The sequence below is a fragment of the Manis javanica genome, chromosome 5 (assembly GCF_040802235.1).
Source record: "Manis javanica isolate MJ-LG chromosome 5, MJ_LKY, whole genome shotgun sequence".
NCBI classification, from domain to species: Eukaryota; Metazoa; Chordata; class Mammalia; order Pholidota; family Manidae; genus Manis; species Manis javanica.
Genome location: NC_133160.1, coordinates 168076751 through 168104408, shown reverse-complemented (window position 1 = coordinate 168104408; position 27658 = coordinate 168076751). Strand labels below are relative to the sequence as shown.

At 56.3% G+C, this 27658-nt stretch overlaps 1 protein-coding gene across 1 annotated transcript; it reads right to left on the bottom strand.

Moving 5' to 3' along the window:
* Positions 1 to 8439: 8439 nt before the first annotated feature.
* Positions 8440 to 12664, bottom strand: MSX1 (msh homeobox 1). Its single transcript, XM_017663324.3, has 2 exons — positions 11946 to 12664; positions 8440 to 9638 (listed from the first exon to the last, which is right to left on the bottom strand). Exons 1-2 carry the CDS (start codon positions 12412 to 12414, stop codon positions 9196 to 9198), a joined length of 912 nt encoding a protein of 303 aa, XP_017518813.1. The 5' UTR covers positions 12415 to 12664; the 3' UTR covers positions 8440 to 9195.
* Between the last annotated feature and the right edge of the window lie 14994 nt (positions 12665 to 27658).

Here is a 27658-nt window from a genome sequence, read left to right as displayed (position 1 = left end):
CTGCGCTTGCCCCAAGTCCTCGTCACGAACCTGGCAGCATTTACTAGGCCTGGGGGGTGCTGCGGTCCCTGCCACGCGAGCCCTTAGCCTAGTCCCCGACCCGAGCCCGAGCAGCCCACTTTGCAGACTGGAGGAGCCTCGATCTCCGCACCTGGATGCCCAGTGTCTCACAGGAGGTTTAAGAGAAGCAGAAACAGCGCTGGGTAGGTTACCGTGGCAACCCCCTGCATCCCAGTGTGGTGATGTTTCCAGCTCAGCCCCCACCTTTTTCACCTCTTCTTGGAGACCCGTGAGCGTAGCGGCAGAAGCAGGGCTCAGGGTCAGGAGTCTAGGTTTCTGAGGATTTGCCCAGAAGCCCCTAGGTGACCTTGGGTGTGTCAGTTGACATCTCTGGACCGCAGCTGCCCCTTCTGTGAAAGGGGAACAGTGAGTATCTTCCTTTAAAGGCGGTGCCGTGGATTAAGTGAGTGCGTGCTAGGCACCTGGCAAGCCCTCCTTTAGCCCGTGGACTGCCTGGCTGCAGGTGGAGGACAGGACCTCACTTCCCCCACATGGAACATACTGGGCACTGGCATAAAAAATAAAAATCTATCAAACCGTAGACTGCCTTCAGATAACTCGCAGGAGGAGAGGAGATGACAGATGAACTGGGCTCAAGAATTGAAGCCTGCTGCACACTACGCCCCACAGCTGAGTCCCAGCAGGCTGCAGGGCTACCCAAGCGAGTACCGGGAATCGAGGGCGGGAGTGGGGGACCAGAGAACGGAGTCTCTAATCCGAAATAGTGCAGGAAGGAAGAAAAATATCGCTAGGAGCTGGGTCCTCCCTAGAGGTGAGGGCAGCTTCTCTAGAAAGCCTCTTGTATACACCTTCAAACCTCTCTGGTGGCCACTCTGGTCCAGGGTGCTGTCACGTCCCTTCCAACCGAAGCTCTCAGCCTCTCCTACTCTCCTCCCCAATTCTCCTCATTAAGGGCACCTGAGCTCCAGAAACTGCTGTAGGGGGCCTGCTCTAAACTCACCTGAGGCCAGTTCCCACCTGCTTGCTTCTGGCCTTTGCAACTGCGGGTCCCTCTCCATGGGAGGCTCTTGCCTGAGTCTTCTTGGAAGTCCCTCCCCTCCCCCTTCAGTGCCAGCTCACGAGCTGCTACCCCGGAGGTCCGCCTTGACCATTCTACTGTGCTTCCCCTTTCCAAGCATTCATCTCTTGCTGAAATTTGTATTTATATTAGTGTGTCAATCTTATTCAATGCCTCTGAATGAATTAATGAAAGAACATGGGGCTAAAATCGGGGTTTGGGGCTCTGCCCAGACTTCTGAGTAACCTTGGCCAAATCTTACTGCCCTCAAGCCTCAGTTTCTCATATCTAAATGAGGACATTGACCCCCCATTGTTGACAATGGCACAAAAAAAAACTAAGGCGGCATCCAGAACTGTTTCTCAAAGTCTTGCATGGATTTAGGGAAGACCCAATCACCCAGAGCAAGGCGACCTGGTCAGTCTTGACTGTGGCTGGAGGGGGATTCTGCCAAGTCCTGGCACCTGGGTGTCAGTGCTTCCGATTTGCCTCCTCAGCATTTGGTTGAGTTTCTGCATTCATGCCAGGGGCAGCTGCAGTGCAGAGAACACAAATTCCATCTTAGACACCTGTGTGACCTTTGACAAGTCACTTACCCTCTCTGTTCCTTGGTTTCCTCACCTGTGATACAAGTTAATGAGAGTCCCTGTGTCATAGGGAGAAGATTAAAGGAGGGATCTCTTCTACTTCTGGGTTCACAGTGGTAGTCTTCCATCTTTCCTGTCACCATCCAAGGACAAGACCACCCTTCCAGCCTTGCACTCCCAGCCCCCCATCCTCTAGAGATCCGAACATCCCAGCTTCCAAGCAGCGAGAGAGGGCCTCCGAGGCCATCATTGAAGAGCCACTGGTGGCCATCCTGCCCCTGTGCTCTCGAGTTCCCAAGGGGTGTTCTAGTTGGAGTCACCCACAGCTTCCCCCACACCAGCCTGTAAGTGACTCCATTCTATGCACAAAGAAACTGAGTCTCAGAGAAGCAAGGGGAAGGGAGGCCGCCCAGCAGAGTCAGCTTGGGTCAGGAGCTCTGCTTCCGCTCTCACTAGCTGTGATTTTGCCTGAGTCACTCAACAATTCTCTCCATGTCTGAAGTGGGGTACCAGAGGTGAGTGCCTGCCGGGTGGTGAGGATTCACTGGGGATAAGCCGGGTGGAGTACTTGAACTGGTGCTGGAGTGTAAGGGCTCAATATGTGTCACCTGCTGTCACATCAGGGGCACAGGTCAGGTGTGGTTCTCCTCCCCTAGCTGGGAAGGCAGGTGATGTAACAGATGGATGGGGTGGGATAAGCCCCTTCCCTTTCTCTCTCCGGAACCCTGCTAGGTGTCCTTAGGTCACTGAACAGAAGTAGATTCCGAGTCCCAGAGAACTCGAGAGGTGGGTCACTCAGCCCCACCCCGAACATTCGCTTCAAATTCGGTATGGCCCTGACGCCGCCCGGCCGTGTCTCCGTGGAGAAGCTCCCGCTGCCCCTGGGGGATCGAGTAGGGTCATCGGGGAGAAAATACGGTATCTCTTTCAAAGTAGCATCACAGAGCCGGAGGCAGCTTGCACAGAGCAGCTCCTCTGAGCAGCAGTAAAGGGGCAGGTCTCCACAGGGAATCCGGAAGGTGCCTGGAGGGTGAGAGACGTAATTGGCCCAGTGCAAGGAGGGCTTGGAGGTCGGACCGACCCCACCCACGCAGCTCGCGATAAACGTGGACAATGCAGCCAGCCCGCAGCCCCGCGTCTGTCAAGACCCGCTCCCCACCCACAGGGAAAAGGCAGCCCCTGCGGTGTCACAGCGGTGGCCTGGGATCCATCCTCCTGGAACCACAGTCTCCTGGCCTGTAAAATGGGCAGCAAAGGCCACCGCGCGGGGCTGCTCCGCAGGCCGGCCTCAGTCTTCGCTCTGGGAGCTCTTCCTTCCACCTGACCCCAATAAGGTGCTGAATTAAGAACAGGCCATGGAATTCGCGTTTAACTACCCCCAAAGACACGTCTTACTGCACCTCCGCGGCGGTGCTCTGGGCCCTGCCAGCGGGGCATTAGGAGCAGATCCCAAAGTCTCTGCAAAACGCAGGAAAGTTCTAGAGATCACCGCTCAGAGAGAGAAACCTGGATTCCATCCGTTGTTTGAGTCGTGGCCCTGATCGTCTTTTGTAACCTGCAATGAGGTACAGGAACACACACACACACACTTTGAAATTTGTTTAAGTATCCATAATCAATGTTCACTGCTTCAAGGGTCAAGCATCTCAGGGTACATTCATTTTATACCCACAATATTACGAGGAGATCGTTACTATGGTTCCACATTTTTATATAGGGGGACCGTGAGACTCAGAGAGGTTACTTGCCTCAAGTCACACAGCTAGAAGGTACCAAAACCGAGATTCGTACGACCAGACAGTGTGACTCCAGCGAGCGACCCTCTGTAGTCCTAACCGACAGAAGTCTGGCTGCTTCTCTAAGCACCGCCTTCTCCGTCAGGGGTGGGGGTGCGACTGGGCGCCGGGGGCCCAATGGACATTCCAGATCTTGGCCTGGGGTCAGCGGAGCACGAGTAGGATGTGGGATCTGATGCCTGGAAAGGCATTCCCAGACTCTCTGGGGAAACAGGAGACGTTGGTGTGTGAGATGGTGGTGGGGGACTCCCAGAGGAGGAGCCCCAGGCGGAGGCCGAGGAGCTGAAGACACCGCGGGGTTCTTGGAAGGGAGTTCCCGGCGTTCGGTCGGGTGACTCTCGATGCCTCCTGATAAACGCTCTGCGTCTTGGGATCGACTCCACGCACGCGCGCGCGGGAGCCCCATTCCACACACGCCCCGTCCTCCCCCACTCAGCGCGCTCCCCTCGCCAGGGCCCGCTGTGCTCTGAGCTGCGCATCTCGCTCCCGCGTGGAGCTGTGCGGCGCAGCCTCCGAGTGGCTTTGAGTGGCTTCACTTGGCTTCTGCCTGGAGCTCCCTGCTGCAACAGGGCATCTCTCAGCATATCATTTCTCAGGGTTCATCTCCTTCCAGCCAATGTCTATCTCTGAGACTCCTCCCCGGCCCCCAAAACCATGTGTGTCTGCAGTGTCATCAGGTTGCAGATGGCAGAACTGCAGGGACGTGGGAGATGGCGGCCTGGAGAGGGTCTGTCTGCCTCCATGGACTGGGGCTGTGTTCAGTGGGATGTGTGTGTTGATTGCAGGTGTTGGGCGTCGGCTGGGTGTGTACGTTAGGTTTGTGTTGATGGAGCGTGTGCAGTTTATGTTGGGTGTGTGCGGTCGGTGTGCTGGGGGCGTGTATGCGTGCTGTGCGTGCGGCACTGCAGATGTTTGGGAGGTGCAGTTTAGGTATGTGTATCGGTTCGCTGTGTGTGCTGGGTGTGTATGGGTTGTGATGTGTGCTGGGTTTCTGAGTTGGGGGGCTGTGTGTTGTATGTGCATTGCGTGCATTGCCGTTGTGTGTGTCAGATGTGTGTTTGTTGCTGTGTATGCGGGTGTGTTGTGTATGCATTCATGATGTGTGTTGGCCGTGTGTGTGGATGTGAGCGCGCGCAGACGCCCTCTCTGTTACAAAGCGAGCCTGGTCCGGCGTCTTGCACTGCGCTGCTGCTAGGGGCTGCGGAGAGCAGGAGCTGCGGAGAACAGGGGCTGCGGAGAGCAGGGGCTGTGCAGAGCAGGGGCTGTGCAGAGCGGGGGTTGCGGAAGCAGGGACTGTGGCCCGCAAGGCCGCGGGAGGGCGCTGTGGAGGAGGCAGGCCCATGCCCGGAAAGGGTGCTCCTAGGCCTGGAGCTGGGGCTGCGGAGCGTGGCGGGAGTGGGAGTTGTCGAGGGCTGAAGGAAATCCGAGATTGTGGAGTGGGGACTTAAGGGTGCTCTGGAGAATGGACGGTTGGGGTGGGGGTGGGGGCAGCAAGCTAAGGTGCTGCTGTCTGCCTGTCTGGGGGAGTGTCCGGGCTGTGCCGCGGTGCGAGCGGCTGGGAGGGCGGGGACGGAGCCGGGGAGGCCGCACGGCCCCGGGGGCCCGGCCAGGCCGGCGCCAGCCGCCAAGTTGAAAGGCGGCCGCAGCCTCTCCTCGCCGCTTCCCATTGCGCCCCCGAGGGCTCCAGGCGGGGCGCAGGCCGGGCCCACCTCCGGGCCGCGGGTCACTGAGGGGGGAGATCTTTCGGTGTGGGGCCCGAGCCAGCCTAACAGCCGGAAGATTCGCACCGAGGTCCCTGCCTCCTAAGTACTGTCTACTTTTGGGCCCGCTGAGCGACACGGGCCGTAAGCCCAGAGGTCAGCGAACGGAGAAATGAGCACTAAAACAGGGCGCTCTCACCCCTAACTCTCCAGACCAATCCCAGCCTCGCTGATCCCCGTCCGTCCGGGTCCCCGCGACTCACCCCCAGAGCTAGAAGCGCCCCAGGTCCCATGCTGCCGGGCAATCTCTTTCCTGCTGGGGCCTCCACGCCGCGGACCGCCGGCCTCTGATCCTGCCAGCGCGGTCAGCAGACTAAGGCTTCCGTCTCCTCCCAACCAAACGAAAATTGCCTTCACAGTCGGTTTGCAGGGCGAGTGAGATGCCCCTCTTTCTCCCCGAGGGACGGCACTTGCTCATGGTCAGGGCACGGAGGAGCTAAATTCGTAGAACTGGGACCAGGGTTCGCTGGTTTTCCAGCAACCATGCTACACCTTGGTGGCCAGTCAGGCCCTTTGTAACCCCCAAGGAGAGGCAGCTGGGCAATGCGCTCAGAAAGCCTGGATCCCGCAGTGAAATTTGTGTTAGGACTCTGCTCTGTCCCTTATTGGCTGGGTGACTGGGAAAATCACTTAACCTCCCTGGTCCGCTGTCCTCAACCCTGTAAAAAAATCTTTTAGGGTTCTTGGGAGGCGTGGGGAAGGTGGCCTGCGCTGGAACTACCAGCGCGGTAGGTGGCGACGTGATTGATCCGGTGTTCCCTACCAAAGAAGGAAATTGATCCGTTAAGTACCAGGCCTGGGAACCCCCTGCCCACTGGGCCCTCGCTTGATAAACAAGCAACTGACTTGGAAAGACTGTGCTGGAGGAGAAGCAGTGCCCCGGAGCCCCCAGCCAATTCCCGCCTGACCAGCTGAATCGGCCTCACAGTCCTCACCTTACACCAGCTCGCCACCCCGATCCAGCAAACATTTATTGGGCACCTTCTGTGTGCGTGCCTTGTCGAGAGAGAGAATTCAAAAACCAAAAGGGAGGGGAGAGCGCCGGTGCAAAGAAATGTCCTAACGAAAGAAAAAAAGTGGGGGCATAGAAATGGAAGGAAACCCGAACCCAGGGCCAGCAACCCGAGCGGAGGCACACGCGGGATGCGGCACGCGGGGGATCCCAGGGCGGCGCCCCTCCCAGCCAGCAGAAGAGCTGAGCTGGGGAAGGGGCGCGCACACCTCGCCTGCAGCGACTGCCTAGCTGGAGCCTCCGCGTGGCTGCGGAGCGCGAGCCGTTGCTCATTACTGCAATTATGTTGCTCTAAATTTGCGTAGACCCCAAATTGTCAAGCTTCGCGGAGCCAGGAGGCCCGGAGGCCCCGGCGGGAGGAGACACCCGATCCTGCCCCGCCATTCCACTGTCTCGCACGCGTGAAAACTCCAAAGTTGCAGACGCACAGTGAACTGAGAAAATTCAGATCCACCCAGTATTCGCCCTCCCACGCGAGGTCCTTGACATTTCACCCAAATCCCAGGGCGGTGGGTGGGGGTAGGATTCCCAGGCCCATTTCGTAGATGAGAAAACTGAGGAACATGGAGACAGTGTGATCTTTCCTACCCTAAGCCAGGCAGTCAGAAAGTGGCAAAGCTGGGAAAACCACCTCGGCGTGTGTGACTTGGAGTTCAATACTATCCTGAGGACAGGAGGGTCACCACGAGGGTTCCAGTAAGAAAGCGGGAGTCCTTGCGGTAGCCTGGGTGTCCTGAGCTCTGACACTGGGGCTGCTTAGTTCATGGGGGTTGGGGAGCGCTTTCTGCGTCAGCAGGAAGTAGGATATACCTCCACGCTCAAGGGCCTTTAAGAGGTGGATGAGACTGAGAGCTTTAGCTGTAACCCCTCCCTTGGGGACCAAGAAGCCAGGGTTCAGGTTCTGGAAGCTCCGAGGCTGGGAGGTCCCCCAAACTGGTGCTGCGGAACTGGCCTCCTCAGAGTGCTTTCTTTCTGCTCTTAGGGAGGGGAGCTGTGACAGGTTCAGACTGCAGCCCCAGCCTCGGGACCGAACCTTTGCTGGAGCTACCGAGGCTGATGGATACAACACCCCGGTACCCAGGAGCTAGCCGGCTCCAGCTCAGAGCCTGCCCAGGGTGCTTGCGCACACCCCTGCGCTTTCTTGAAATTCCTCGTCAAACCTCTGGCCCCTAAGCTAGAAACTCTGTTTCCACACTGCGCGATGGTCTCTGTCTATGGAGATGTCCACCCTCCCCAGGTCCGATGCCAGGTTCTAACAACCCCTGGTCTGCTGGCTGGTCTTAACTGCTCACGGCAAAAGCCTGCCCGCCGCTGTCTTGAATGGAGTTCGGAGGAGCTGGACACTGAGGGACAGAGGGCTGGAGTAGATATGTGCCGCAGATCTGGTGAAAATTAAGCCAGTGCCCCCAGCTTGAAAGAGAACAGAGAGGCGCCTGGATCATAGTAGACTACTAAAAACTCGTTTTCTGCCTTCAACATCCTTGCAGAATTGCCCCCAGAAGGCTAAACTTGGCGCTCATTCAAATGTATTCCAAATTCATGGAAGCATGAATTTAACCTACCGTAAGAAAGAAAAACCACGTTTGTGAGAGTTTGGAGGCAGGGCTAATGCAAAGGACGGCCAAGGCGGAGAGTGGATTGTCGCACTGGGTTTCCAGTAGTTTTGGGGGAGTGGGGATGGGGGTGGGGGTGGTGAAGGCACTCACTTTCTGACAGCACAAAATTAGTTCCACAAACCGTGTCTACACCGTTGGTGCAGCGTTGCAGATCTAGAGAAGCATAGCAATTCCTCTATCCCCCACCTGGCCTCCTGTGGGAAAAACAGGTTTGCGGGAGTGGGAATTGTCTGGATTAGCTGTCTGCAGTCATCAAACCATTTGGGTGATTCGCTTTGTTTTCATAGACAGGTTAAAAGGAGAGAAAAAAGAAAGAGTCGGTTATGGGTCGCCTACCAAGTGTCGATTTCAGCTTAAAGTGAATTAGATAATTGAGCCTAATTATCCTAGGTAATTGCTTCAATTCTCCACTTGACTTTGCTAAAGCAGATCTGTCCTATGTGTTCAAAGACACCCTTCCATGTTCCTGAATATCCTGTTGTCACCTTTGAAAGTGGCTAGCGTAAAACTACCACCAAACTGCAAAGCATTTTGTGTGTAGAGATGGCAAGAAATAAAACTCAAATATGAGACTAAATCAGTAAGGAGATTTCTTGTAGCTTAAAATTAATTTATTTAACAAATATAGCTATAATATAAATGATAATAAAATTTCAAATATACAGTATATTACACATAATCCCTTCCAAAGGGATTCTTGAAAGCCACGCAAATGTACTGTTAAATAGAAACAGAATTTTTAAATTTTATTTTACATTTTTCTGGTACTGGTAAGAGAGAGAGGCACCTTCAACCTACCTTTGTAAAGCATCTGTGTATCCATCCCCCCAACCAAAGCAAATGTTTTGCTGAAGTTCTGTTAAGTTTTCCAATGGAAGGACCCGGAATTCCATCTCCCCTGTCATGTTCCTCTCTTTATCTCCAATTGCTTTCATTTCCAAAATCTTCAAACATGAATTTCTCTTGTGTTTTTCCTGCCTGGTGTCGGGACACAGGCAGCCATGTAGGAGTGGTGGCTACTCCTGGCCCAACCGCTAACTCTGCTGGGGACCGTGGGTAAATTTAATAACCTTTCTGGCCTCAGTTGTCCCATCTGTAATTCGAGAGGGTATATTAAGATTCTAGAAGACTGTTAAGGGACCCTTCCATCCACTTTTTGGAAGGGGATCAGACTTCAGAGACTGAACTCTGGTAGGGACCAAGGAGAAACCAGAGCAGTGTAAGTTAAAGGGAAGGAGCCAGGAGGTGTCAAACAGGGGAGTGAGCTGGGGGTCTGCTCCTGGTGCTTGCCAAAGACCAGCGCTAGAGGACCAGCTGGCACCTCAGGTAGGCGACCCTGGGCCCCTCTATGTCAGGTGGTACATGCTGTAGCCTACATGGGCCGTGTAGAGTCCCACGGGCGCCACGGGCAGCGCAGCGCGCTGGAAGGGGCCGGAGGCACCATAGAGCGAGGCGCCCGCTGCAGCAGCTACCGCCGCCGGACCGCCAAGCGGAAAGGAGAGGCCGAAGGCCGCTGGTGGCAGCATGGGCTTGGCGGCCATCTTCAGCTTTTCCAGCTCTGCCTCCTGGAGTCTCTTGGCCTTGGCGCGGCGGTTCTGGAACCAGATCTTCACCTGCGTCTCGGTGAGGCTGAGCGAGCTGGAAAACTCAGCGCGCTCAGCGATGGACAAGTATTGCTTCTGGCGGAACTTGCGCTCCAGCGCCAGCAGCTGCGCGGTGGTAAAGGGCGTCCGCGGCTTGCGGTTGGTCTTGTGCTTGCGCAGGGTGCAGGCCGGGGGGCTCAGCCGCCCTAGGGGGCCGAGAGAGAAAAGGGCAGGGGGTTAAGAGAGCGGCGTGGCGCCTACTGTGTCCATAAAGCAGCAAGAATTCCGTTGAGCTCCTTGGGACCAGGCACTGTGGGAGACACTTGGAAAATACTTTCTCAAATTCCCACACCCCCTCGGGGTAGATGTTCTTGCTGCTTTTTGCAAATGAGTAAACTAAGATTCCAGGTGAAACATAACCGAGTTCAAGGCCCACATAATTGTGAAGAGGTGGACCTGCCTTATTACTAGACGGCGCTGCTTAAAAAGGCCTTGCGTGCAGGGCCTCTGTCCCTGGCCAGGCATGTCAGGACGGTGGATGTGAATGAAGATAATGACACAGGCAGAAAGATGCTGCCCCCAGGGGAACATCACATTTACTTGTATGCGCTGGCCGAAGGTTTATCTGTGCCCACCAAGTGCTGGCGCTAAGGTAGGCCATTGCGCAGTACAGAATCCAGACCTCCAGAGCCCACACTCTTTCCCTTGGAACAGCGGGTTCCTACACGGCTCTAAGGGCAGTTCCAGGGCACCGGAGCTGGGGCAACGCTGGGCATCACGCTGTCAGGAAGGTTGCCCCACGGCCAAGTCTATTAAATATATCAAGGGCCATGGGTGAAGACTGCATTCTAATGAGGATTCTTGATTGTCTCAACGGTCTATTGGGCCTCTCCCAATGCCACCCGTTGCCTCTCTGGTCACATTCAAATATATGCGGGGGCGGGGTGGGGGGCGGTTTGCAAAGGCTTCTCCTCAACCTGTAGCTCAGTCTCAGATCAACAGTGCTGAGCTGTCTTTCTCTTAGTGCTTCAGAATGTATACATCCTGGATGGGCGGGGAGCTAGCACCCCGGCAGAGGGCTCCCGCAGGTGCTGGACTCGGTCGGCTGGTCCAGTCAACGCCTGCCCCTCTGGGCAGCTGTAGCCGATAAAACAGGGAACAAATTATTCTCAGGACTTCGGGGATGCGCCGACTTTGGGGTCGGGGCCCTAACAAAATTCCCAAGTCCTAAAGGACGCTTTGCCTAAGCAGCAGCTTCCCCCGGGGGAGGGGCGGGGATGAATTCAAATCGAGAATGTTTTACAATGCGGGTTTTTGCCTAATTATGCATATTTTTCTTTTTCTTTCTATTTTTTTTTTTTTTATTCTTTAGGCCCTCCGACCACCAGGAAGTGAGTCCAACGAAATCTCGTGTTAACATGCCTCCTCCTTCCCCGATCAAGGCCATTTAGCGAGTTCGGGAAGCAGTGACCCCCGACTCGCTTTCCGTCCGGCCGCCCGCTGGGCGGGCTCCGAGGGAAACCTTTCTCCCTTCGGCAGGGGCAGCTCAGCAGTGAGCAACCTTCCCGGCCATTAGGTCCAGGGAGGGGCTGGCCTTTCAAAGACGTTTAATCCCCAGATAAATATCATTCCTCAGCTTCACGCCATTGAATTCGAGTTGCTATTATGCCGCGCAAAATAATCGGAGGAAACGAGGAAAACTTGGGAATTTCCCGTGCTCCTGAAATATCTCCGAGCGTGCTCTCTGGGGCAGAGAAGCCAGGGGACCGCGAGGCCTTGAAACGACCCCCAACGGGCCTTTGACGGCTAGAGTCAGCTTCAACCTTCCAGTCCCAGGAGTTTGGGAGCTTCCCACCTCACCGATGGGGCGCCTCCCACTAATTGACTTGGTGCCCCGCCCCCTCCGCTGGAACCCTATTGCCCCCTCCCCTAAATGATCCATTCCTCCCAGAGAACCAAGCAGCGGCCTGAAATTTGCAGGGGGTAGGAGAAATTTTGCAAGAGCTCCAGAACATTTGGGCAAAGATAATTTGATGGGGGGGAGGGCAGGCTTCTTCTACGAGAAAGCGAAACTCCGCGCGCAGGGAAGATTTCCGCACCCCTCGGACCCACACGTTGGGGTAAGGGTGAAGTAACAGTGCTCAGGGTCAGATAGGGGAGTGAGGAAACTCCTGGGGTCGTTTGGTGGGGGCAAGAGGAGAGATTGCCCAGACCCCCGTGCCCTATAAGTAAATTCCCAACCTCAGCGTCTCCTGGCCAAGGGCGAGGAACTCGCGAAAGTGGACAGAGGGCTGGGCCTCAGCCAGGCCTCGACCCCTCTTCCTGGGTGGGAGTGGGGAGAGGCGTAAACCGCGGCCTGCCCGCCAGCGGATCTGCAGCACGGCCTCTAGGTGCCGGGCTGCAGGTACGCAGACGCTGGAGTCTCGAGCAGGCACCGGCGCGCGGCCTGGCGCCCTCGGGTCCCGCACCGCAACCCGGCTCCCTCCCTTGCCCTCTGCTTTCAAGTTACTCACTAGCTGGGGGCGGGGAGAAGCGAGAGTTCTGCATCCACGGGGTCCTCTCGGGCTTCTCGGGGCTCTCGGCTTTGACGAGAGCATCTTCCGGCAGCTTGAGTAGTCCTCCCACCGAGAAATGGCCAAGCGGCCGCGGCGAGGACGGCGTGTCCGGGGCGCCCAGCGACCCCGGCCGCGAGCTCAGGGGCTGCACGGAGCCGCCTGCCGCCGGTGCGCCCTCGGAGGCGGCCAGGGTGCTCTCCTTAGCCCCAGGCTTCCTGTGGTCGGCCATGAGCGCCTCCACGCTGAAGGGCAGGAGTGAAGGGGACACTTTGGGCCTGGCGCCCTCCTCGTCTGCGCCCATGGCGGCCGCCGTGGCCGCGGTGGCGCTGGGGGCCTGGCCTCCGCCTCCCCCCGCCGGCTTGCCGAAGGCGGAGTCCTCTACTTTGACACCGAGTGGCAAAGAAGTCATGTCAGCAGCCGGGGCCATGCAGAGCCGGGCCCCCCTCCAGCCGCAGCACGGGCCAGCCGCCGGGCATGGGCTTTGAGCGGGCTGGGAGCCGGCCGACCTCTGGGAGCGCCCGGCGCCCAGGCCGGGCTGGCCCTCCCGCGCGCGCCTCTCGCCCCTCCCTAGAAGGCCAGCCCCGGCGCTCGGGGCCTGGTTGTCTGCTGGCGCCGCCGCGCAGGCCGAATTCCCGGCCACACTCGCCGGCTCCGGGTCGGGCCGCGGCTCCCCAGAGAACTTGTTAATAAGGCGAGGCCAGTGCGGCAGCAGCCAATCAGCACGCGAGGGGGCGGGACCGGCGCGACCCATTGGGCCGCGCGGCGGCGGACTGGCCCCGAGGCGCGCCGGACTCTGGGGCTCTGGGCCCAGCCCGGCCCCCAGAGCGCAAGGAGTGGGAGGGGGCCCGCGAGAAACGTCTTCGCGCCAGAGCCGGGCCGCCCTCTGCCTGCATCCTTCTAGGTCTATGTCTTCCTGGGTTCCTGGTGCAATTTCCCCTGTTAGTTCCTTCTCTTTGCCCTGCTCTCTCCTCCCTTCCCTTATCGCCCCTCTCTCCCAAGCCTGCCTTTTTCTCTCTGCACCTTTCCTCTTTCTGTTTTCTACGGCTTCTTACCTTTCTCAGCCAGTGGCTGTGTCTGTCTCTCTTTGCCTCCTTCCACTATCTGCCTCCCCTCTTCTCTACCACAGTATTTTGAGTTGAGGTCCTTTCTTAGACATTACTTTTATAATTTAAAAAATCTGCACGGTTATTTATTCTAGTAGAAAGACATCATATTAATTCTTTTTGAAACACCTTCATATCCTTCCTGTTTCAATCTTCAAAACTTTATGTCTACATAAAAGTGGGCCTTTGTTTCTTTCTCTGAGTTGGATTGGAGTTTCCTAGAGTCACTCACTGTGGTACTACGGATGCTAAGAATAAGAGACATAATATTGTCCGGAATAGATAATCGATTTTCATACTTGATGTGTACTTTTCCCGCTGTGAACTCTTGGGAGGATTACAACCTACACCAGCGACCAGCTCGGAGAAGGAGCCACTCGGCCCTTTTAATACAGAACTTACTGAAATAAACCTACAGAAACGTCAACAAAACCCTGATCTGGCCTTAATGTGACCCCAAACTGCGAGTCCGCGGAAACAATAACAGGTCCCTATCTCTGGGTCTCCCATCAAGAATGGGAGGCACATTTGGGAAAGGGGGCCAGGGGAAAAGAGGACTGTGCCTGGATGCATGCTGGGCTTGAGAACTTTTATTTTGACAATTTCGAAGGAAACGTGATTCTATTTTTTATATTTAATAATGTAGAGGAGAATAAATTGCGGGTGGAGAGATATAAGATCTATGCAAACTCAGGTCGGGGCTCAGCGGTGTTTTGCGCCTTCTCTTTATGGCCTCTTATCCCGGGCCCAGGCCGGTGGCTCCCGGGGAGCCAGCGGCGGTGATTGGCCGCTCAACAGGACCGGCCATTGATGACTGCGGGGTTCTAATCTCCAGGAAACACCAGGGGCTGCCGTGGCCATTTAGGGGTAATTATCCCAGCGCGGAGAGACAGCGAATTCCCTCTCCTTTTAACTGGACGCAATAAAAGCTGTAGATTAGGGGCGTCCAGATTAAGGAAAATGAATTACTAGAGCGGGAACTTTATTACCCGGACGGCGTCCGGGGTCTGGCGGGAGGGGGTCGGGCTGAGGCCGCCAGAGAGATCGGCAGCCTCCCATCTGTCCACAGGCTCCAAAGATACGTTAAGGCCTTGGAGAGGGTTCGGGAATACTTGCATCTTCGAAATTTACGCCACCTCTCCAGATTTCTTACCCTCCCAAGACTACACCACAAGCACTGGGGGACTTGGGGCCTCTAGCTCTGCCGAAGGACCGGTCTGGAGGCACGGTGCACCGACGTGACCTGTCTTAAACACAGTACCCCTGGGGGCAAGGATGAATAGAGTCCTTCCACCAGGCAGGGAAACTGAGGCCCGGAGGTGTCCCTGAGGGTACGGTGAGAGAAGGTCCGTACAACCCCATAAGAGCAGAGCCAACTGACTTCAGAGGCTGTAGGCCAGACACCTCGCTGGCAACCCAGTCGCACCGCGAACTTCTAATGCTCCCATTGCCAATTAAACTGCCGCTGGAACCAACACCCCTCTAAAGCCCAGCCGTACTTTCTTTCACTCCGCACTCGGGTTAAAGGGGGAGAGGAAACCGAGGTCCCTGGGCTTTCTTTGTAGGTCAACTTTCCAAAAGCGAGCAGTGTGTCTCTCGGATGGCGCTTGTTTTATTTTGCCCTCTTCTCCCATCTCAAAATGTTTGGCTCCCAGATCACTCTGATATAACAAAGTACTTTCTCCGTAAGAAAATGCACATCAGCGAAAGGAACTTCTGGGGCTCTCGACCCATTTGGAGATCAGCAGCTAGGAACCCCTGCGTTAGGGTGGAACAGGGTCTTGAACCGCCAGAGGGGAGCCTCACGGCGCAGACGGGTCTCAAGGCTGTCTCCGGCGGCCGGCGCAGTGAGGCCCGGCCACGGGCCGGGGGCCGGGCAGCCGGGCGGAGGGATAAGGGCCACATCGCTAATTGCGGGGATAAACAATCTGTCACGATCCCTCAGCGAGCCTAAGAGGCAGACGAGGATGTTGTTTTTAGGCGCCAGCGGCGGCCAGATCAAAGGCAGCTGCCGGCGCAGGGGCCCTTGAAGTCGCATCCCCTCCTCCTGGGAGCAAACCGCCTGCGCCCGCAGCCCCTGGCCCTGCTGCCCTCTCCGAGGCATGCCGAGCCCGTCCCGAACCCCATGGTATCTTTTTAGGTTCGGTCTGGGTTGGTGTCTTCTCCTGCCCAGCGCGGCGGGTTGGCCGCGTGCATGCGCTGCAAGGCGGGGAGAGTGTGTCTGCGTAGGGAAAGGGGCTCGGAGCCGATCCCACGTGGAATCTCTGCTCAAGCGCGGGGTTCCCCCTCTCCTGTAGCTGAGATGCCCGCGCTTCCAGAGGTTCAGAAAAAAGAAAATGCGTGTCTCTCGGGGCGTGCTCCTCCCGCGGGAAGAAAGGCACACGTTTGGGGGCAGTGAGAGGGAGCCTTCTCCGCGTTTGTTTTGCTGGGCCTTTCGGATTTCCCGGATGAGGGGTTCCGTGAGACGACAGGGCCCCGCGCTGCGCCTGTTATCTCGCCGCCAGCACTAACCCCTGGGCGCTTCTGCCCCCGCATTTCTCCGCGCGGCGGAGAAAGCCCGGCTGTAATTCATGCCTGGCAAGGGCAGGACTGGCCCGCCGCAGATAAAGCCCGGGACTGGCGCTCTGCTTAGAGCCTCGCGCGCTCTACTCCCCTCCCCTTGTGCTGATCCCATCTCCCTCGCTCCCGGACTTCAGAAAGCACCCTCCCCCAAGCCCCCCACAAAGCGCAGCAGCATTTCGGAGCCTAAAGACGGAGTGTCCTGCGTCCACTCTCGGGCAGCTCCGCTGCTGGTGGGGTTGTTTTTTTTCCCCCTAGACGGCTATCTCACTAGGGTGTGCGGCCGCGGAGGAAAGGTGGCGGTTTTTAGACTCCCCGCTAGTGGACAAGGATGAGCTTTTAGAGGGCTGGCATGTAAAAGGCCGCCGTCACTATCTGGGTATTGTCGCAAGGGCTGAAAGAGCCTGCAGGCTGGCCCCGCACTTCGGCATTCGTTTGCGCCTCCGTCGGGTTTTTGTTTACGCCCCTCCCCCCTTTTCCAATGCATTTGTGGCCTCTACCCAGGAATTCCGCGTGCATTTTAAAAAATGTGCGGCTCAGTGGGGTCCCCCGGCAATTAGCGAGCCCCAAACAGTCCTCTTTAATAGAATGAATGTGCTATGAAAACCGATTACCCGGAACGATTTATTTTGGTGGGAATTCACCAATCTCCAGGAGGGCGGCGGCGGGGGAGAGCGAGAGGTATTTTGTCTTGGGGGCGTGGGGTGGGGGTCTGACGGGCAGACTCGACATTGGGATCTCCTAACCTGCGGAGGGGGGGCTCCGACCCCGCGCTCTCCAGTCCTTTGGCCCCTGTCACCTAGCGGTGAACAGCCGGGAGTGAGCTTGGGGAGTTGTCGGGGAGTCACTGAGGGGGCCTCGAGGAGGGTCTCACAGCTTTCCCGAGGAGGCTCCGAAGAGCTGGGAACTGCAGGGAGTCCGCAGCAAAACACTTTCTATTTTGGATCTAGGCAGAACTTAAGCTTTTTAAAAAGCGCTTTGGTGCCCTTCTTTAGCGCGAAGTCAAAAAGCAAAAAACTACTTTGTAAAAAATATTTTCTGCTCGCCGATTCCTTCGCGGAAGTGGGCCCGACCTGTGAGTGGAACTGCCCAGGTGCGGTAGGTGCCACGCAGCGCCTGGAAGAGGCGGACCAGCCGGCTCCTCTTCATGTCCCTTCTCACCCTTCCTCCACTCGCTTCTTTCTCTCGCTCAGGCCGGCGCTTCCTTGTATCTGTAAGTTCGTAAGGGGGTGAGGGGGCTACACCCGTGAGAGGGGGTTGGGGGGAGAGCTCCCCCTTTCAAATGGCCCAAATTAATGTGATCGCGACATGAGGGTGCACTTGGGGAAGATGAAAGCGGGGGCCGGCCGGCTCCTCCTAGAGCTCTATAATTATAGATAATATATCCCATTTCAAAGCAATTAGACCAATCAGGCGTAACGAACCACTTTGCTGCCGACGAATAACAAAGGCGCACGGTTATTTAAGCCTGGAGATGTCAAGCAGACCCCGAGGCTCCAGGGCCGACCAAACATCTTCCATTCTGGCTCTGCCCACCCTGGGCCAGAGGAGGGCTCACCCTTCTCCCCCCAAGCTCTAGGGGCCCCATCTCAGTTCTGGCAAGGGCCTGGAGGGAAAGTGAGAAAAAGGACTGGCTTATACTGAGCTGGGTGTTGGACCAGAGGTTTCACAAACTTTACCCGATTTAATCTTCTCTACCCTGGGAGACGGGTATTATTATAGACTTTTTTTTTTCTTTCCAGATGAGAACAGAATCAGAGAGGTTAAGTGTCTTGCCCAGGGTCAAACAGCTAGTTGATGGCGCCAGGATCTGAATGCAGGTGGGTCTGGACCCTGGAAATCCGCTCTTTTGCAGGAGTGGTTTGTCTCACTGTGCTTTCACAAGAGAAAATGCATTAAACACAGAGGATGCTGGCAGCCTTCGGTGGAACCTCCTCCCAGGCCTGCCTCCAATCCACGAAATGGGTTTTCCGTCTAAGCACTTGCTACACTTCCCTCCTGCTCCTCCTTGCCCACCACCTCTTGTGAGAGTCTTGAAGACGTCCAGTTACTGTCTAGGACCTCAGGTCTCTCAAGGGAGAAAACGGACCCCGGCTGCGGGCTGTGTCACCAGCCGAAGGCCAAGGGCCATTGTTTCTGAGCCTCGGTTTGTCTGCTTTAAAGTGGCATTCTGTTTCCCAGCTCAGATTTGGGACCCTCGCTGCCATCTCGGCCGCATGACGTCAGACCACCCCGCCGGGCTCCCCGCTGTAGCAGGTTCCAGGCGCTGCGAGCTCTTGGCTGAGACAGGGGCCTCGGGGCCTCCCTCTGGGCCTGCTGGGGGACCTGGGATTCTCTGATAGAGAGGTTCAAGGTGCCCGTGGAGCTAGAAAATCTCGGATTTCACCCCTAGCTCAGCAACCCTGAGAATGAGAGCGAAAAACCCAGGCAAGGCGGACACGAGCGGGAGAGTGGTCAAGAGCACAGGAAGGCAGAGAAGCCCTGGCGGAGAGAGACTCGGCGCCGCGGTAGTTAGCGGAGGACACAGCGACGGATACAGCGGTGCTGAGCGCCAAGCAGCCTGCGCTCCCCAAGCGCCTCAGAGACCTAAATATTGGGTCAAATGGAAGGCGGATTTCGCCGACGAAGAAAGGTCAGGGGTGAGACTGGAAAAGAGCAGTCGAGGGGAACCCAAGGAGCGTTCCCGGAAATGTGGCCCCGCGCCCGGCCATCGCGGACAGCCGGGGGGACGGTGCCCGGCGCGCGGGCGCAGGGGCCGCCCCTTCCGCCCCGAGGCGGGTCCTCTAGACTGAAGAGGGGCGGGGCCGAGGCTGGGGGCGGGGCCCTGGGCCCTGGGCCCTCCCTCCGCGCGCTCGCCCGCCGCGCTCCTCTTTCCCTCGGCCTCTCTCCCTGTCATCTGTCCTGTTACTGTGACTCCTCCCTCCCCTCCCCTTCTCGCAGTCTCTCTGGCCGCCCATGCCCCACACCCCATTTAAGAGAAGATTAAATCGGGTAAAGGATTCAGTCGGATTCACTGCTCTCAAGTCACTCGGAAACTAATGTGACGCCAGCGAGTTCTTTCTGCAGATAGTTTTCGATTTCTAGTGCAGCCGTTCACACGGGTCGGGAGCGGCAGGAAGCGCCCCTCTCTGCCCCGGCTCCTGCCTCTCCTGCCAGTGGCATCAAGCTGGCAATTGCCCCGCTGAGCCTTAGTTTCCACATCTGGACCATGAGCTGCACAATATAGCTTCCCCGAAGGGTCGTCGGGAGGATCTACCAGGAGAGTGGCAAAGGCCGCACGGAGCCCAGCCCTGGCATCCACTAGGCTCGGCAGACCTCCGAAGTGCCAGCTTAGAGTCCTTCACTCCCACCGTTACAGACCCAGAAGGTGGAAATGGCCTGCGAGTGGCCAGGGAACCAACGCGGACCGCGGGCAGCGCGTGGGTCGGAAGAGGCCCGTTGGCCCTGCTTGCACCCACCACCCAGCGCGGGCCACACAGGCTCAACCCCGCCAGTTCCCGCCTGGCTATTCGCACCCCCTCCCAAGGGCTCAGAGGGGGGTGAGTCCCTACGCCCTGCAGTCCTCACCCTCTTGGCTTTCTACCCTGCAGACCTCAGCCTCCAGGAAAGACGGCGCCCCGCCCACGCCCTGTACCCCGCTGCGGTCCAGCCTTTGCGGTCCTTGGGCCGCTCTTTCCTTTCCTGTGAGTGTGAACCAGGGACGCTCATCCCCATAAGTGAGCTGGCGTGGCCGCCTGGGAACCCAGAGCTCTACGGACATCCAAGTTCCACAGACAGGGAACCTGAAGCGCAAAGAGCAGGCATTTCCCCCACGGTCTCTGAGCCAGAAACGGACAGAACTGGCGCTAAAATGCAGGTTGCCCAAGTCTACCCCAGCGCTCATCCTTCCCCGCCCCCAGCAAGTTCAGGAAACCTTGGGCGTTCCACCTGTGACCAGGGACTTGCGCCTTTGCGACCTCGCAGATGGCCGTGTGCACTTGTGAGGACTCAGATGCAAACGACTACAGAGTGCCCTGCACCCTGGCGCCCTCCGGCCGTGGTAGGGTTAGGAAGCATCCGCCCCTCCTCTCCATTGAGGGTGGAGGCATGGCACAGAAGCCTGGGACAGGGTTCAATTCTTGGAGCTGGGTGGGGGAACTGGAGGGAATCCGCTTTGACGGAGCACCTAGTATGTGCCAGGTAGTTCAAATGCATCACCAGAGTTCATTCTCACAGCAGTCCCGGAGGTGGGCATTCCACTTTCCAGAAGAGCAAATCGAGGTTCGCAGAGTTGAAGTAGTGTGTTGTGACTGCGTGCATCTGGGCATCAGGAACACGGACTGAAACCAGTCCGCGCCGTTGCGCAGTTTCCACTGTCATGCGTGTAGCGAAGAGGGAGCATCTTTGTTGTCCCCCTCCTGCCTCTGAGAGGGGTGGTGGGGTGAGGCTTTGAATCAGTTTTGTTAACCTCCGACGACCAACAGGTTGACTGGGATTGTGGAGGCTGCGGGGCCTTCCCCAGGGTCACACGCTGGGGGTGTGCAGAAACCCCTCACCACGCCCCCTCGCCACACCCATTGCCTCGCCACACCTCTCTGGACTCAGGAGTACTAGCCACCTGCTTGCTGCCTGGAAGCCCTGTGACCCAGATGTGTGGCAGCCCCTGCCTGGGCCTCAGTTGCTGCATCTGTGTAGCAGATGTGGCTGAGCCCCATTCTCCAGTCCTTCCTGAGACTGGGTGGGGAGGATCTGAGTTCAAGGAAACTGGAAAACTGAGGAGCTGACTGCCAGGATGCAGGATAAGACCCATTGGTAATAGTTAACATGTATTGACAATCATGGTTGCTGCACGCAGTTCTGAGCTCTCAAGTGTCTTAGTTGTCTTGAAAGCAACTCTATTTTTACCCCTAGGGTACATACGGGAAAATTGGAGTTTAATAATTTACACCAGCAAAAGCAGACAATAAGGAAGCACTCAAGACTTCTCCTAGGCGATTTTGAGTGTGCCCCACTGCATGGATGTACCCCAATTTGGAGACCCCTCCTTTGGATTTCCTGGCCAGGGAAGGGCATTGAAGGCTGGAAAGCCTTGCCCCTTCTCACATACCACCCCCTGTGCCCCGCCACCCCCCGCCCCAGCAGGACCTGGTTCTTCTGCCCCCAGCTCTGATCCCTTGAGTGGTCATGCGGGGTGGCTCCCCAGACAGGTTTGTGAGAACCCCAGGCCTGGTACAAAGAGGACACTTCAGAGGAGAAGTAAATGAGTGACAGCATGCAACATCAAACCTTCGGCACCAGCCAGAACCCTAAAGAACGCCCAGAGTCACTGGGCCAGAGAGCAGAGCCTTGAGGGCAAGAGTAAAGACAGTCCATCATAGTGTTGATTAAATAATTCTTGAATAACATTGTGAAAAGGACACTGAAATCATCCCTCCTCAGTTGCTGGCTCTGCCATGTTTAAATCTCCTTTGAACTTGAAGATGAGCTGTAGCTGCCTTTTCCTCTGTAGACAAGAAGCTGAGGCCCAGAGGGGTCAGACAATGTTCTCTGGGTCACTCAGAAATGCCTGGGAGACTCCCAAGTCCAGTGGCATGCCCCTGCCAAGCACCTGCCCACCTGCAGTGCAGCCCTGCTCACGCATTTCTCACCATTTGTGGGACGTGGACCATGGGGTGTAGGGCATGCTGGGGGGCATGTGGCGATGGGACTCTCACCCAGAGGCCCCTACCCACTGGGATGGTCCAGTTCCCCTCTCTGAGCCTTTCTGGTGGAAGAGATTATTCTCTGAACACACTCCCCACTCCACCCCAACTTTTCCAGCAGGAATGAGCAAACCATCCCAGGCTTCTCCCCAGCCAGGGGTGCCCCAACCCCCTTGGGCTGCTCCCTTCCCAGCCAGGGCTGCAGGACAGACCCACCTGAAGGGGGCCCCTTCCATCCCTGAGGAGACCTCCTATCTGATCAAAAGGTGGTTCCCTGGCCACAGCCCAATTAAGTGAAAAGAGATCTGGCCTTACCAGGTTCAGGCAGTAGTCTGGGGCGGTGGGCCTGCAGGGGCCCTGGAGGGTCCCTGTCTGTTTGATTTTCCTGCTCAGACACACTTGTTTAAACAGACCCCTCAGGGCCTCCAGTAACCTGAGCCAGCAGAGAGCATGATTGCCAGGTAAGGGGAGGCTGACCCAGATTGTGGGTAGGGGAAGGCAGGGTGGGAGAGGATGGGGGAAGCCACATTTAGACCTGCAGGCAGCTCTCCAGTTTGCTGTGAGGGTTCAAATCTCAGCTCTACTCCTGCCAGCTTTATGCCTGTGGAGGAATTACTGACTCTCAGTAGAAGCTTTTTTCTCACTGAAGGCAGTCAGTGCTCTTTCTAGAAGCTTCTTGTCCTGAAATGGAGACATGCAATGGGAACAGCCTTGGTGCAGGTGTTTACAGCACATCTCCGAAGGCAAAGGCACTTTAATCTGGTGTTTCTTCAGTGAATGTCTGCGCTGACCAAGGGATGTTTGAGTGTTTCTGCAGGTGGAAGGCCAAAGCCCACACAGGTGGAGACACTTGCCTGGAAGCCACACACTTGGGGTGCTCTTTCACATTCCCAAGAGAGCTGTTGACCCTGCTCCAATACCCTATGGGGGGTGGGGGCACGGGGTGGGGAGGCTGGCGTCTTGCAGGCTAGTCCTTGGGCCTAATCAAGTGCTGAGGGAAGCCTGGAGTTCATGTCCAAATAGGGTGGGTGGTGCTGGGCTGTTCCCCTTAGGGGCACCCCAGGGCTCAGGGCTGGGCCAGGTGGTCCGAGCCCTCAGGGAGGCTGGAGGGTGCGGTGCTGTTGGTGTAGGGTGGTGTAAGGCGTGGAGGCAGGGAGGGGCAGCAGGGCTCACACCCCCCTGCCTGCCTTCTGCCAGTCCCAGACTCTGGGCTTCTGCTCAGAGGGTAGTATGGGTGGTTTGGGGCTTCCATGGACTCCATTTCCCCAGCAGTCCCAGGTGTTAAAGCTGCTTTCTCAAGTCCTCGTTGCCCCATGTTTACAACCTTTCCAGAGAAACACAGGCAGGCCAAGCATATCCTCCCCACTTCACAGGCTCTGCTTTCTGAGCCAGAGAGGAAAACCCCCCCAACACTCTCCCGGGCAGGGCGGTGTTTTATTGCCCGCAGTTGCCTGTGATGGTGTGTTGTACTTTCCATCTTGAAAGGCAAATTTGGACAAATTCTTTGGACTAATTTTACCCTCACAATGCAAACAAGGACAATGTGGAGAGAAGGCAGTGAGGCTGGCTCTGTGTTCAGCATTTTAATCACCTCCATGAATGTGTTCAACAACCCTTAAACCCAAGGCACCATTGACCCATTTAACAGATGAGAAAACAGGCACCAAGGGGTTGTTGTCCAAGGCAAGGGGCTTAGTGGGCTGTGTTTGCTTCTGACCTCAGGCACGTAGAGAGTACTAATGGAATAATAATTACCACCATGCAACTTGCCAAACACCTACGACGTGCAGACTTTTTATCCACATTATCTAATTTAATCCTCCTGGCCACATGGGGTTTATGTTGTGGCCTCCATTTCATGGGTGGCAAAAATGATGAGGGTGTTGAGGTAACTTGCCTGAAATCACTCAGCTCCTGAGGGTGAGGGAGGATTGAACCTTGCAAAAGAGTCAAAGAGGAAGTCGTCACATTGTGGGGAAGACTAGAGAGACTTGTGGAACCAAAATGAGAGGGAACAAATGTTCTGTGTTGCCTGTTGCCCTGGCAGGAAAAGCCCCTTGTGATCGCACCCTCTCCACATGGACATGGACATCAAAGCTGGGGACGCGCAGGTCTCCTGCTCAGCTGGTGTGTCTAGAATCCCAGTCTCAGGCCAGGGAGAGAGTGCAGATGAAAGGGAGGAGGAAATGAGGATGCATCAAAGCAGCCTCTCCCTCCTGCCCGCCCAGGTTTGCTGTGCGTGTGCAAAGCCCAGGGTGGGTTGGGGATCTTCAAAGAGACGCCTTCCAGGAATTCAGCCACCTTCCTCCAAAAAGCGGAGGCTCAGGACTTCCCAATGAGGCTTGAAAATAAAAATCAGTGCTCTAGAATGCCAGGGAATACATAATCCCATCAGTGGTGCTGACACTTCAGAGACTTGATGCTCATGACTCTTCGCATCCAACCTTCAAAGTGGCACTGTGGTCCTTATTTCTGGGAGAGTGGGTTAAAGGACCCACTGAAGATCATTTAATCAAGTGGCATCCCCATTCTACATCATGGGCTGTGTGATTCATGACAAGGACTCTTCGGGTCCACCATGGGGCTTCAAATTGAGGTTGGCCTATTAGGATGTATGTTCATTTCCTAGGGCAGCAGAACAAAGCACCAGGAAGCAATGGCTGCAAACAGAATCCGTTTTCGCACAGGTCTGCAGCCTGGAAGTCTGAGATCAGGGCATTGCTGAGACCCTGGGTAGAATCCTTGCTGGCCTATCCCCTGCTTTGGTGGTGGCCGGCGATGATCAGGGTTCTTTGCTCGCAGCTCATACCCCCAGTCTCTGCCTCTGTCTCACAGGGTCCTCTCCCTGCGCATCTTCACATGGTCCTTCCTCTGTGTGTGTCCAGCTTTCACTCTTCTCATCAAGACACCAGTCATATTGGCTCTAGGCCCCACCATACTCCTGCATGACCTCATCTCAACCTGATTACTTCTGCAAAGATGCTATTGCCAATGAGGTCTGCTCTCTGAACAGGGTTAGGTTAGGATATCTTTTGGAGGGGGACACAATGCAACCCACCATAGAACACGGGTGCCTACCCTCTTCTCCCAGGGAGCTCCGTGGTACTGTCGGACACCCAGTCTCTGAGAGCAGTCAGTGCAGAGCAGAATGATGGCAGTGCCAACTCTACAGGTCCCTGAGATGACACAGCACCTTGACCACCTTTTGCAAGGCTCTAGCACAATTTTGCACAGTAGCTGGACAGGCATCTGAATACCCATTTTACAGATGAGGGAATCAAAGTTTTGGAAGGTTCAATAGCAAAGCCTGGATCTGAGATAGCACTGAGTACAAAATCAGCCACCATCCCCAGGGTTGGGGTTGGCAGGCAAGGGTTAAGGCTGAGGTGGGGCAGGTGGGTCCGGGCCAGGCCCCCGCTGACTCACTGGGTGTTAGTACCACTGCTCTGCTCACTGTGGGCACTGTCAGTTGCCTGGGAGCTGATTAAGATGTCACAGAGGATTATGATGTCAGGTGCTCCAGGAGGGGGTGACTGCTGGGCGCCAGAGAGGTTACCCTGGCAACAGAGAGGAGATATCGTGCAGAGCAGCAGCAAAGCCTGGTGGGAAGGGCATGGGGTTTGGGGTTGCTCTGTCCTGGGTTTGAATTCTGGCCCCTCACTCCACTTGGCAGAATGACCTTGGATAAAGCACCTCTCATTTCTCATATACAAGATGGGGGAGAATATTCTATCCTTCCGTGGATCAAATGGAACGAGCAAAGAGAATCTCCCAGCCTCTGCAAGCATGTGCCAAATGGTGGTCCCCAGGGACCTCAGGAAGCATTGTCTCAAGAGCTGGGGTTTTGGAGTGGGCAGGCTTGCCAGAGTGGGCAAAGAAATGATGCCAAGCCCCCTTGCTGCCAACAGATGAGGCTGCCTAGAATGTACCATCACCTGGCAATGAGGTGCATTGTTAGCAGCCTGCCCTGTGCCAACCAGGGGAGCTTAGCAGATGTTCCCCACAGGCTCCTAACCTTCCTGCTCCTCAGTGCCTACCACAACATATACCAGCCTGTCGGCTCACTGCTTTCCCTATTTGGCCTTAAGCCCTGTTTCTTTAGGCCCCTAGAACCCAGTATAGTGTCAAGCAAATGTTTGAATAAATGAGAGGGAAAATGAAAGTGTTTTCTCAACTTCCCCCTTTACTCCTCAGAACAAATATCTCTGTCTCTGAGGAAGAAATAGTCCCCTTCCTCTGTGAAGCTGCCTCTCCCCTCTTATTTCCCCAGATCCTGAATTTCATTCATCAACCCACCCACTCACCTAGCTACCCATGCAGGTAATCAGCCACCCAATTGTCCAACCACCCAGTTACCCATTGATCCAACCATCCATCCACCCATCCATCTACCCACTCATCCATCTGTCCATCCATGTAATCATTCATCCACCCATCCTGTCAGCCACCATCCATCCATATGTCCACTCATCCGTTTGCTCACCCACCTATCCATCCAGTTTCCCATCTCTCCATCCTCTTCATCCACTCATCCCACACCCACACACATCTCCATTTACCCATCTACCTACATTCACCTGCACATTCACCCCCGCCCATCCACCCATCAAGGCAGCAGGCATCTGAGCATCTGTCTCTGAGCCATCTTTCCTGTACTTGCTCTGAGGGGCCCACGGGGTCAAGTCAGACTGGGCCCCTGGTCCTAAGGAGTTCTCAGCCTTGCAAGGGTGAGAAAACATGAAGGCAAATACCCATGATGCACAGAAGAAAGTGAAGCATCCCTCAGATGGGGGAAGACCAGGTGCTGGGGACATACGGGGTTCAGAGATGTGATGCTCTACCTGGGAACCGGGGAGGGACCTCAGGAGGAGCACGGGCAGAGAGGGGCTTTTGTCGGAGGAGAATACGGACAGAAGAGGTGAGCCAGGAGGCAAGTGGGAAACAGCTGGCTCTTCCATGGCCCCCTATTGGCTGATGTCTTTTCCCTTTTTGGAGCCCTCACACAGGTTCAGAGAGGTTAAACAACTTCTTCCAAGTCACCCAGCTTTTAAGTGGTGCAGCTGATTTGATAAGCCCAAAGTTCAGTTCCGCAGAGAAGCCTCGCCAGGCCACGTCTGAACGTCTCTGCCCACTTTCTGTCGCTCCCTCTCCTCTCTGTGTCTTTTGTCTCTCTTCCCCCCGGAAGGCCCCCTCCATAAGGCGGGGACCTTGCCTTGCTCTGTGCCCTGTTCCCGGGGCCTAGAGCACAGTAGGGGCTCAGAGACATCTTTCCTGAGATGCTGTGCATGCTCCATTCCAGGTGTCCTGGGCCAGGGGACCGTCCCCTGTTCCTGGCCTCCCCCTCCCCCAGCCGCCTCACTGCTCAGCAGCCTTCTGACTCTGGCCGGCCTTGGAGATTGGTGGGGCCCCCAAAGCATCCAGGCTCCAGCACCTCCTGGCCAGGCTCCGGTCTTACTGCACATTTCTTTCTGATCGTCTTAGGAGACACGCACTGCGCAAGCAGATAATTGAAGAGATTACTGGAATAGGACTCATGGACAGTTGATTTATCGTGCGTCATCCCTACTTCAGCATTTTTATTAAAAATTGAAGAATGGCTCCCCAACTTGCGCCTTGTGGCTGTGTTTAACCTCCTCCAGTCGGGCAGACACGCACTGGCTCCGGGGTGAGGGTGGGGGCTTCTGCACAGTCCCGGAGCCTCCTCAGAGATCCGGATGGGACCTGCCTCCAGCCTGCACTGGGATCTCCGCACTAGGATCCCCCCTCCCCCCCTGCATCTCGCCCACCCTCTCTCCTTTCTATTTGCAGGGGAGTTGAGTGAGGGACTTGGAAGCATGGTCGGGGGTGGGGGGCATCTCCAAGGAAGCAGGAGATGCATGATGATGATTAAGCGCACCCCCGCCCCGGAAGCTCAGCTCTCTGCTAGGCCTCCTGGGTCCTCCTCATTCCCATCCCGAAGCTTTTCCCACGAGCTCCCGGAGCTCTTGTCGGGTCCTTCTGTTCATATGAAGCTGCCCTCCCCACCTGGCTAGGAGTTGCTGGGTTCCCATCAGTCCTTGCGGGCAGAGGCTCCAGGGGGGTGGGCTGGTTCCTGGAAGGGGAGGAGGGGGAGGTGCTAGGCACTGAGGTAGGGGTGGCTAATGTGTTAGTAGTTGCAGGCTAACAGGAAGGTCAGGTGGGGACTCATGTCACAATCCAGGTGACATTCCAACACAGGTGAGCACAACACTTACAGCTATGTGACCTGGGCGAGTCACTTGACCTCTCTGAGCCGTAACGCCTCACTTATACTATGATGAAAATAACATCCACTTTAGATAAAGTGTTC

Excerpts from the sequence above, each read along its gene's own strand:
- MSX1 (XM_017663324.3), bottom strand. The coding sequence starts at position 12,414 with ATGGCCCCGGCTGCTGACATGACTTCTTTGCCACTCGGTGTCAAAGTA. Across the intron at positions 9,639-11,945 it reads CTTCTCCCCGCCCCCAGCTA|GGCGGCTGAGCCCCCCGGCC; the intron begins GTGAGTAACTTG and ends TCGGCCCCCTAG.